Source organism: Schistocerca cancellata, chromosome 1, assembly GCF_023864275.1.
Source record: "Schistocerca cancellata isolate TAMUIC-IGC-003103 chromosome 1, iqSchCanc2.1, whole genome shotgun sequence".
NCBI classification, from domain to species: Eukaryota; Metazoa; Arthropoda; class Insecta; order Orthoptera; family Acrididae; genus Schistocerca; species Schistocerca cancellata.
The window spans coordinates 1,133,845,150-1,133,857,410 of record NC_064626.1 but is presented as its reverse complement, the minus strand read 5'-3'; the positions used below and the strand labels follow the sequence as shown (position 1 = coordinate 1,133,857,410).

Genomic DNA, 12,261 nt, shown 5'->3' with positions numbered 1-12,261 from the left:
GATTCGCTGATGACATTGCTATCCTGAGTGAAAGTGAAGAAGAATTAAATGATCTGCTGAACGGAATGAACGGTGTGACGAGTACAGAGTACGAGTTGAGAGGAAATCGAAGAAAGACAAAGGTAACGACAAGTAGTAGAAATGAGAACAGCGAGAAACTTATCATCAGGATCGATGGTCACGAAGTAGATGAAGTTAAGGAATTCTGCTAACTAGGCAGTAAAATAACCAATGACGGACGGGGCAAGGAAGACATCAAAAGCAGGCTATCAATGGTAAAAAAGGCATTCCTCGCCAAGAAAAGTCTACTAATATCAAATATTGGCCTTTATTTAAGGAAGAAATTTTTGAGAATGTACGTCTGGAGTACAGCATTGTATGGTAGTGAAACATGGACTGTGGTAAAACCGGAACAGAAGAGAATCGAAGCATTTGAGATGTGGTGCTATAGACGAATGTTGAAAATTAGGTGGACTGATAAGGTAAGGAATGAGGAGGTTCTACGCAGAATCGGAGAGGAAAGGAATATGTGGAAACACTGATAAGGAGAAGGGACAGGATGATAGGACATCTGCTAAGACATGAGGGAATGACTTCCATGGTACTAGAGGGAGCTGTAGAAGGCAAAAACTGTAGAGGAAGACAGAGATTGGAATACGTCAAGCAAATAATTGAGGACGTAGGTTGCAAGTGCTACTCTGAGATGAAGAGGTAAGCACAGGAAAGGAATTCGTGGCGGGCCGCATCAAACCAGTCAGTAGACTGATGACCAAAAAAAAAAAAAAAGAAATGAGTGTCAATGGTGAAGGCTGGGGGTACTTAAGTATGTGGTCTAAAATATTACCCTACTGAAAGATTACAGATAGGAAAATTGCCTGTGACATGATTACCATTGGTTGTGGTCTTTCGAAGATATTATTCGGCGTAGTCACAGCACAGTTAAATGTAATTTTTGCACGCGACTCAATTTTTTAAAAAGTTCTTCAATAATAATGAAGTTACGCTCGTTAACAATACTTCACCTCCGTTTACCAAAGGAGCACTCTCTCATGAGAGTATAACATGTTATCCACAGATCAGGATTGTATGCTTTCTATCGTAACAGTATCTGAGATTCCATACAGTAATCGCAAACCTTGAAGGAAAGTTCCAAGGTTTCCAGAGGGGATCCATCTTAGACTAAATGACCAACAGATGGACATTTTATAACTTCTTTAAAAATTTCCCAGATATAATTTGTTGATCAAGATGCCGAAGGTACGTAGCTCCATGATAAACACAGGATTAGTCATATGAGATGCAGACCCATTGACATTATAGATTTATCCAGTATGCAAGCGCCTTTCGACGTAAAGGCTAGGCCACCATTGAGGCTGATGGCTACCTCATCCCACGCATGTCAGCAACAGGAAAGCATAGCAGAGGTAATGTGTAACTTGCCTAACGTGGTGAGGTAAATCTCTGCACAATGAATACCATGGATTTCTTAGTGAATGATTGAGAAACTGACGTAACTTTAGTTCAAAAGTGAATAATTCGGCCAGTAGGGATCATACTTTCGTACACATTGTACAGATCCGTCAGCAGCACGGCCTCTATGTGGTTGCCCTTGGCAAGTACTGTCTCTTGCCTCAAGAAACTCCTTTTCAGAGGAACGATCCGAAAATAGAGTAATTATTCTTGACTAATTTCTGGGATGGTGCTTAGAACTAGTGGCGGGTACTCCTATATGTGGCTTCGGTAGACTGGTTCAGGGTCGACAGATGAAGTGCCTTTCGCTACGAGTTCTTTAGTCTCTAGACACTGCTCGGACGAACTAAGGACCAGTGTGAATAAAAACAAAAGTGAAATAGTTTCGAATGTAAACCAGAGCTTCATAAACGCAGTAACGGGGTGATCCCCATTCATTTATAGAGATCATTGAAGATGACTGAGTTGAGCGTGCTATTGATATCTCTTTGAGGCTCCATCACTGTTAAACTTGAACAATTGACTGCATTACTTTGTGTCTTGTGGCATTTTTTCCGCGTTAGTCAACACTTATCAGTGTTGAAAATTTAGATAGCCTACTACAATAGTAATAACGATAACAATAATAAAAATGACAATAACAATAAAGAACCTGCTTTGGTTCATTGTGATATATCGTGTAAGTATACGGTTTCTTTAGGTTTGAGTATCGTGTTATCAATACGTTTTGATTTATGAGGTACTTTGTGGAATGCAAGATGAAGCTCCCATTCTGCAGCTGAATTTTTCTGTGTGTTCTCGCAGAACGGGCTACTTTCTGCACTGCCTTACGTCGTTAACTGTGCCCTGAGTCTTGCCTTCAGCTGGATCATCAACGGCGTAGAGAAGAAGGAAATATTTAGCAAGGGGACCTTGAGGAAGGTGGCCAATTCCATTGGTAAGAAAGTATGTGCAGATAAGTATGTACTGCTTTTCGTACAATACGTCATGAAAATACAGGAAATGAAAATTACCAATAATGTCGAAAAGTTTATTTATTTATTAAGCTGATATGATTAGGGCCGTCAGGCCCTGTCTTACGTAGGGCAGGGTTTCACATATAAAGTACATTTTTTACGTCATAGTTACTAAGAAATAACAATTGCAGTTACAACAAATAGTATGAAAATGTTCCAAAAGCTTAGATGTATGCTTTCGGGTGGTCGTCGACAACCACCGATACTTCGACTGGAGCACACCGTGCCATTTTCGAAGCACAAATCCTCCAAGCAAACCATGTGTAAGTGAATTTAAAAAGTTTTCGCAGGATAGTGAGAAATGTTGTTGCTTCGTCATATCATGTAGCAAAGCACCTTTCTGCTCTGTTGAGCTCTGTAGTACGTCGGTGTGAGCATCACTTTAGGAACTCGACAGACTTCTTACGTCTAGTAGATGGAATACGTTTGAATGAATCTGTTATTCAAGTAAGTTTTGATAAGCCCGCTCCGTGAGTCGCGCGCTCTAACGCACTGCTTTCCGGGCGGGAAGGCGCCCGGAGGATAAGTGTCGAGTTCCGGTGTGTCGGCCAGTCTGTGGATGGTTTTTAAGGCGGTTTTCCATCTACCTCGGAGAATGTGGGCTGTTTCCCCATATTTTGCCTCAGTTACACTATGTCTGTGATTGCTGCGCAAACACTTTCTCCACGTACGCGTACACCATAATTACTCTACCACGCTAACATTGGGGTTACAATCGTCTGGTGTGAGACGTTCCCAGGAGGTCCACTGGGGGCTGAATCGCACGATAACCCTGGATTCGGTGTGGGGCGGTGGTGGGGTGAGTGGACTGCTGTGGCCTGTTGTTGGGTTGTGAACCACTGAGGGCTACGGCGGGGACGAAGCCTGTACCTCGTTTCTAGGTACCCAGTTCCATACAATACAATACAAGTTTTGAAGTGGTCTCTCTCTTCATTCGCGTTCCTATGTCGATTCGTTATGGTTGGTGTTGAATTGACGAATCTATTTCGACATGTGTTGACTCTCATTTACGTTTTATTGAATGACCATCAGTGCGAGCAAACAGATGGCTTTGCCATGGAAAGCCTGTTGTCACCTATTATTACCAATTTGTTTATGCAGGACTTCGAGGAACGTTTCTTGGAATCGGCAGCTTTGAAACCTGCGCGTTTTTTTTCAGATATTAGACAATACTTCCGTTGTTTGGCCCCATGACAGTAAGAATGACTTTTTAGCATAACTGAATTCCATCCACCGGAATATTTGTTTGACGCTGGAGGTGGAATAGGTTGGATGCCTTCCCTTCTTTGATGTGTTGGTCAGGAGGAAGGCTGATTGTACGTTAACACATGCAGTTTATAGGAAGCCTACTCACACTGACTTATATCTACAGGCTCATAGCTGACACCATCCGGCTAAGCGTAAGGGGGTGCTTCGTACCTTGGTTCACGGAGACCATGCCATCGCCGGCCGCGGTGGTCTAGCGGTTCTAGGCGCGCAGTCCGGAACCGCGCGACTGCTGCGGTCGCAGGTTCGAATCCTGCCTCGGGCATGGATGTGTGTGATGTCCTTAGGTTAGTTAGGTTTAAGTAGTTCTAAGTTCTAGGGGACTGATGACCACAGATGTTAAGTCCCATAGTGCTCAGAGCCATTTGAACCATTTTTTAACCATGCCATCTCGGACCCTGAGAGTTTGTCTGCTGAGTTAGACCATCTTGAGGTCACCTTTCATCAGAATTATTATAGTGGAAGACAGATCAGACGTGCGTTGAGCTATCGTCCAACTGTTCACCGGGTGAGTGGTGATAATACCGAGGTGGCACCGAAGTCTACAGCCTTTTTACCTTACGCAGGAGCATATCGAACAGGACTGGTCCTATTTTGCTAAAATATGTTGTAATATGTCTTTTCAGACAACGATGAAAGACCATGGTCCTTTTAGGTTCCATAAACAATAAGGCGGGCGTCTACCGTATTCCTTGCATTTTTGACATTTCATATATTGATCAGACTATTACGACTGTGGAGGACCGATGTGCTGAACATAAGCGGCACACACTCTTACAACAGCCAGTAAAAACTCGCTTGCAGAACACTGTCTTGACACCGGTCATTATATGGAACATATCAAAACGGAGATTCTAGCATGCACTTCCAGCTGTTGGGAAAGTGTTATTAAGGAAGCAACTGAAATCAATTTAGCATGTAATCTTATAAATAGAGATGGTAGTGTTTCTTTGAATTCTGTTGGATTCCTGTCCTCTCCCTTGTCAAAAATGAGAGGGAGTGAATTAATGTTACCACATCCGTTGCTGATTAATTTCACTATCGATAACTCCTGGCCGGCCGGGGCGGTCCAGCGGTTCTAGGCGCTACAGTCTGGAACAGGGCGACCGCTACGGTCGCAGGTTCGAATCCTGCCTCAGGCATGGATGTGTGTGATGTCCTTAGGTTAGTTAGGTTTAAGTAGTTCTAAATCCTAGGGGACTGATGACCTCAGAAGTTAAGTCCCATAGTGCTCAGAGCCATTTGAACCATTTTGATAACTCCTGACCTCGGTCATCTGTGGACGGTGTGATGCCGCTAGTGTTTACAGCTTGCGGTTCTGTGTTATCTGCCCGGTGTTTCTCTGCTTCCATTTGCACAGCGCTTACTTGCTGCAGTTATATCTTGAAAATGGCAGTGTGCACTCTTGTCAAAATATCGACCGTTGTCGACGACGTCACCCGGCTGTATTCCCGTCAGTTGTATGAACATTGTATACCACGGGAGAAACTTAGGTCTCACAGTATTAAAATTATTTGAATGTCTGTAGTGACAATCTGAGTAAGGTTCAAAGGGCTCTAAGCACTATGGAACTTAACATCTGAGGTCGTCAGTCCCCTAGACTTAGAACTACTTAAACCTAACTAACCTAAGCACATCACACACATCCATGCCCGAGGCAGGATTCGAACCTGCGACCGTAGCAGCAGCGCGGTTCTGGACTGAAGCGCCTAGAACTGGAAAATCTGAGCAAGAGATGCTTCTACCAAATGTATATACAGATGATGACTTAAGGAAAGGTGTAAAAAATAAGTGAAATTTCAGCTAAGGAAATATTTCAACACAAGAAAGTATTGCAAATAACGTAAATTTTTGTTACTTTGAGTACGCAGTGCAGTACATGATTCAATATGTAGGTGATTTTTAGGATCGAAATTGTATGGAATTTAATACTCAGAACTGCCATAACAGCATCATTGTTCTCACCCGGCTGGGCATCGAGCTGAAGTGAGCTAGGATGACAGAGACTGGTCTGTCGCTGCATGGTGCGGCTGCCCCCGTCGGAGGTTTGAGTCCTCCCACGGGCGTGTGTGTGTGTGTGTGTGTGTTGTCCTTAGCGTAAGTTAGTTTAAGTTAGATTAAGAAGTGGGTAGGCTCAGGGACCGATGACCTCAGCAGTTTGGTCCCATAATACCTTACCACAAATTTCCAAATTTTATGTGAGTTGTTATGCAATTGCTGTAAGCAAAAGGATGAAATAAAGTTAAAAATTCTGACACCACCAAACATAGAAGCAGATGACACCAGAAAAACAATAAAAATGAAATAACACTTAATGAAGTATTTAGATAAGTCAACAGGCGATTAAAGATAACGCTCAGTAAATATAAGACTCGGGTCTCAAACTGAAACATTTCCGATCATCCAATATCCGTGAAAATGTATTGCATTATTTGCCGGAGAAGGAAGTCAGTTCGAATATAAGTGAAGAACTCTACTTCGAGAAGTTACATCTGAGGCAAATCACTTAATGCACTGCGTAATAGGCATCATTAATTTATTTAATAAAGTCACATTTATCTTTTCTGAATTGGGAAAGTAATATTCAGTGGGTGTTCCAGGTTACTGGATCCCAGCCGCGGCTTTAGTTGCCCTCAGCTTCATCCCAGTAGATGACCCAACGGCAGCTGTGATCCTGCTGACTGTCTCCGTCGGTTTTAATAGTATCAGCATCATGGGCTACCAGATGAACCTTATCGACATCGCACCGAACTTCTCTGGCCTGATGATGGGTATTACTGGTAGTATCGGGACACTGATGTCCGTCGCTGCACCACTTTATGTGGGGGCTATAGTCAAGGAGAACGTAAGTACAGAGGAATTCAGGGTGTAAAATTTAGTTTCAGCTCCAATCAATTTCTCCATTCACATATTTTTAATCCTTTAATAGACAATACAGTTCACATCATCCTCTAGCTGGGCTCATTTGACAGATGCTTTCTTCTTCGTAGTGTGGTATCTTGTCACCAGATGGCAGTTATAAGGCAGGTTGCACGAGAACTGAAATTGGTGGATGCCACGTGCTTTTTTTCTGTTTTCTTTGTTTGATCGCGAACGAGGGATATCTTTCATGCTGTCTTTGTCAATTAACTTTTACAAAACGTATATAGATACTATTACTGTGATTTGTATGTAAGTAAAGAAATACACACATCGAAAAAAGTTTTGCATTACCCCAGTTCCCAGAATTAGTGAAGATAGACATTGACTGTGGATAATGTATCACGGGCACAGTCCCTTTGAGTGTTCAGAGATGTCACTAAACCCGCTCAAAGGTGCATGAGCAGCGCGTGTTGGACGGAGGAGGTCCGACAGCCGATCAGTTCCAGTCTTTCCACCAGGAAGGAGGTACACGGTTTGTGTTATCTGTAGTTCAACCATGCCTAGACTGTCAATACCGCGGTTCATTGCGTTCGGATTGTTACTTTGTGCCAGAAAGGGATCTCAACAAGTGAATTGTCCAGGTGTGTCGGAGCAAACCAAAACGATGTCGTTCGAACATGGAGAGACGGGAACTGTCGATGACATGCCTCGCTCAAGCCGCCCAAGGGCTGCTACTGCAGTGGATGACCGCTACCTACAGATTATGGCTCGGAGGAACCCTGACAGCAACGCCACCATGTTGAATAATGCTTTTCATGCAGCCACAGGACGTCGTGTTGCGACTCAAACTGTGCGCAATAGGCTGCATGATGCGCAACTTCACTCCTGACGTCCATGGCAAGATCCATCTTTGCAACCACGACACCATGCAGCGCGCTACAAATGGGCCCAACAACATGACGTATGGACCGCTCAGGATTGGCATCACGTTCTCTTCACCGATGAGTGTCACATATGCCTTGATCTAGACAATTGTCATAGACGTGTTTGGAGGCAACGCGGTCAGGCTGAACGCTTAGGCCACACTGTCCAGTGAGTGCAGCAAGGTGGAGGTTCCCTGCTGTTTTCTGGTGGAATTATTTGGGGCCGACGTGGCTGATGGTCATGGAAGGCGCCGTAAGGGCTGTACGATACGTGAATGCCATCCTCCGACCGATAGTGCAACCATATCGGCAGCAAATTGGCGAGGCATTCGTCTTCATGGACGGAAATTTGCACCCATATCGTGCACATCATGTGAATGATGCAGGGTAACGATATCGCTCGACTAGAGTGGCCAGTATGTTCTCCAGACATGAACCCTATCGAATATGCCTGTGATAGATTGAAAAGGGCTGTTTATGGACGAAGTGACCCACCAACCACTCTGAGGGATCTACGTCGAATCGCCGTTGAGGAGTGGGAGAATCTGGACCAAAAGTGCCTTGACGAACTTGTGGATAGTATGCCACGACGAATACAGGCATGCATCAATGCAAGATGACGTGCTGCTGGGTATTAGAGGTACCGGTGTGTATAGCAGTCTGGACCACCACCTCTGAAAGTCTCGGTTTACGGTGGTACGACATGCAATGTGTGGTTTTCATGAGCAATAAAAAGGGCAAAAATGATGTTTATGTTGATCTCTATTCCAATGTTCTGTACAGGTTCCGGAACTCTCGGAACCGAAGTGATGCAAAACTTTTTTTGATGTGTGTATTTTACGGAATGGTCGCACTCAACTACTTACAGGCGACATCGTGCATTTTTCTATAAAAATAAAAAGAAACTTATACGACGTGTTAAAAAGGTGTCACATATTCCTACAGGTCAAAACTAGAAGAAAAGTTACCATAAGGATATGCCTGGAAACCAATATCTGGTGAGATATGAGCCATTTTACTCGTGACGAGTAATATTGTAGTATGAGGCAGGATTCATAGAAGAGGGCATAGGAAATCACCATAACTCGAGCAACTCGAGCAATCATGCAAGTGATCGCTTTAATGTCAATTGATGTGCGCGAGTTGTCCGTGAGGGCACTGAGAGTTAATGCACTTTTCAGCTAACAGGCAATGGCGGCTCGTGAATGTACATTCCGTGTGTCCACAATTTCAGATAAATTTGAGAGTGTTAAATTAATAGCATCAGGTGTATAACAGTTATGCTTATCAATAAGCTTATACAACTACGGCGACAGCCAATAATAATAATAATAATAATAACAACAACTGTAATGATAATAACAATAATAATAATATGCATAACTAATCTGCTAAAAGAAAGAATTTTTTGCGGATTGTCGTTGTGTTGTACGTACGTAAATACAGTTTAGGGCAAGATCTAAATAATGTGTAAGTTTCAAAACTCTCCGTTTCGCATTTTTGCGTAAATGAGAGTCCCATGCTTTTCCATTTTTTGAAAAAATGTACAAGATCCCTAAAAGGAGCATTAGTCCACGAATTTACTTTGCATGGGGGCTTAATTTAAATGAATATGATGCAATAATTTTAGTAACTGTGTGACCGGTTACGAAGTCTCGTAACCGGTTGGCCCTGACTAGTATTAGCACGCAATCTGACTGCATAAAATAAAAATAAAGAATGACAAGGAATTTCCATTAACACAATTGATTAATTAAGTCCCCTGCAACTATAAAAGCTACGAAACAACAAAGCACAAGTGTAACTGTTCTGTGTGTGGTAGTGTGACTCAACATACATGTATCTAGCTCGGTTCTTCCTCAATACGACGGGATATCTGAAACACCATTTACAATGAACTAATTGAAAAACCAGAAATACTATAATTGCACATAGAAACCAGAATTACAAGTCTAATACATGAACACGAGCCAGATGCCTTGTTGACTGTACCTGTGACCAAGAGGCATTGTCATGAAAGTCATCTGTAATACTTTTTTTTTTACCTCAAAATATATTGACGAAAAATACACTGATAATTGGAACATCTTCCATCTATACATTACACCAACGGAACAGCATCTACTCTCTCCCCCAACAGAACAACAACTGCACTCGACATCCTCTGAACTACTACTGCACCAGTGGAGGTGGCGCAATCTCTGGCGCTGTGACTCAGTGTAGCCACCTTTCAACTTCCGAGCTGAAAATCAGGTGTTCTTACATTACATTACATCCACACAACAACTTATGCCAATTGTACAGTTCTTTGTTAACTCTTCGCTTGTAGTCACGCTTATTTGATTTCGTCGCTCTTTCAATCAACGGATCTGGTCTCGGAGGCCATGGTTCCTTTGCGGCTAACTTTTCATGGTAAATTACTTTTCTGTTCCCAGAGTAAACGTTTTACTCTGCAGCGGAGAGCGTGCTGATATGAAACTTCCTGGCAGATTAAAACTGTATGCCAGACCTAGACTCGAACGCGGGGCCTTTGTCTTTCGCGGACAAGTGCTCCACCGAGTGAGCTACCAAAGCACGATCCTGGACCTCACAGTTTTACTTTTCTGTTAGTATTTAAGACTGATTCAACATAGTTTATGTTTACGCTGCGCACAAGCCGATCCCCGCATAGAAAACAACCAGTTCCAAACACAAACTGCCGTTAATGGTAATGATTAAATTCGAGTAGTAACGCTTACCAACATGGTCACTTCCCTCGAATACAAATGAGGCGCTGAGATCCATTAGGACCTAAAGGACACAAAAACAGTCGTCGATCCCACATTTAAGAGAATATCAGAGACCTCTCTCACTAGAGAGCTTTTCGTGAATTTTCATATATACAGTGTGGGCCCACAACACAGATAAACCTGATTCACAAGATCAACAGATTCAAGAAGCATGGATAAAGTCTGCAATCTCAATATCGATTGTCATCTGCTTTTGACCCTTATGATTCTCGACGCCTCAAATGGGTTACTATATGATAAAATTCAAAACTTAATATACTATAACTCATTCAGACGCCCACAAAATAGGTTTTCTGTCAATATAACTAAAAAGTGTACAGACGTTCGATCTCATTTTACTGTATAGTGAGTGAACGGCGTATCTGAGGAATGTGCTGTCATCCAGCGGGATTTGTGCTGAGTCAATGGCGATATAAGTCTGCCACAGCGCGCTACCACCTGATGGCACTGACGTAAACTTGCAGCTGTGCACATCGTGAACCGCGCACGTTGTTTATCAAATCCATATGTACGAGCCCCGTAAGGCAATTACGTTACAGCAATTGCGCATGCAGGAAGCTCCTTAAAAAATGCACAATTGAAGGTGTGCTCTCGAGCTGATGCCAAGATTCAACTTTCATGGTGTCTAGAGGAGCAGTAGCAGCGTATATTTAAGTGCCATATCTTTCACATTTCAGCATATCAGCATACTGTACACCTCCCGCCGCCTTGATCCCCCTCACCCCCTGGTTGCTCCTCTCCTCTCCCATCCCCGCCCCTTGCCATGACTTCACTGTTGTGTCCCCCCTGCCCTCCATCTCTACACCCTTCATCTCCTTTCCCAAGGTGGCTTCCATCAACTCCCCCTCCTGGATGATGCCCTCTCTACCTCCATTTATCCCTCCTATCAACTCTGATCCTCCCCCTCCTCCCCACCTTTCCTCCGTCCTTTTCCTAGGCTCCCTCTCTCCCCCTTCCATCCACTTTTTTCCCCAGCAACCCTCTCTCTGCCCCCCTTCTCTCCCCTGAGTCCTTTTGCATTTCCCTCCTCTGCCTTTTTCCATTCCCTCTCGCATCTGCCCTGCCCCCCCCCCCCCCTTACGAGTCCTCTCCCTCCTTTGGTTCCCCGCCCTTTCGTTTTTCCTCTCCTTTTTTTCCCCCCATTTGTCCAGATCCCCCCCTCCTCCCATCTGCTCTTGGCTATGGTGTGTCATCTTTGTGCTGACATTTTAGTGCAGTGTTTACAGTGAGTGTTCAGTGTTGTGTGTCTTTTCTGAAGTGTTGCGAACGGACATAATACTGTCGCTGGGTGTGATCTTTATATCTTTTGCAAACAGAAACCAGACTGTCGCCATGCTTTTTAATTGTCTGTCTACTATGTTACCTGTCTGCTTCCTGTGTATTTTATTAGCATTGCCAACCCTTTGCTTTATGTTTTAACTTTCCACAATTTTCCGCCGTTTTACAGTTTAAGTCACCGTTTTATCGCCTGCTTTTATTGTTTCTTATCTTCTTCTTACGCTTTCAAAAGTCTATAGGCTGCAGAGCAACGTAATAAGCTGCTGCAGCCCGCCCCCTTCGGGGAGGAATCGAAATTCAATAAAAGAAAAAAAAAACATTTCAGCGTCTATGTTAAATTTAACTGCATTTAAAAAATAACAAAAAAAAACCGTAAGGTGTCGTAAGTTACGGTGTTCACGTGCTCTTGTGATCTTACACAGCAGCCGACACTGCTAACAGGTGCCGCACGTCAGCAATTTATGCGCGATATGAATTCCTCGAGTTACTGGAATACGTTACGCTTGCACAAAGACGGGGCAACGCCACATTTGCTACAGTTCGCGTGACAGTACCTCAGCGCAACGCTTTACGGGCGATGGATTGTCGAGGAGTTGCGGTAGCGTGGCCTCCCCGTTCACCCGGACCTGAATACGTAGGATTTCTGGCTAAGGGGAC

General features: G+C 43.6%; 1 protein-coding gene across 2 annotated transcripts in view; it reads left to right on the top strand.

Moving 5' to 3' along the window:
- LOC126163120 (vesicular glutamate transporter 2-like) overlaps nt 1-12,261 on the top strand; it is a 99,071-nt gene that overhangs the window by 70,243 nt on the left and 16,567 nt on the right. For both annotated transcript variants that reach the window (XM_049920055.1, XM_049920047.1), the window contains 2 exons: nt 2,275-2,407; nt 6,353-6,597. In XM_049920055.1, the coding sequence (XP_049776012.1) occupies nt 2,275-2,407; nt 6,353-6,597 (378 nt within the window). The remainder of the gene's footprint in view (nt 1-2,274; nt 2,408-6,352; nt 6,598-12,261) is intronic.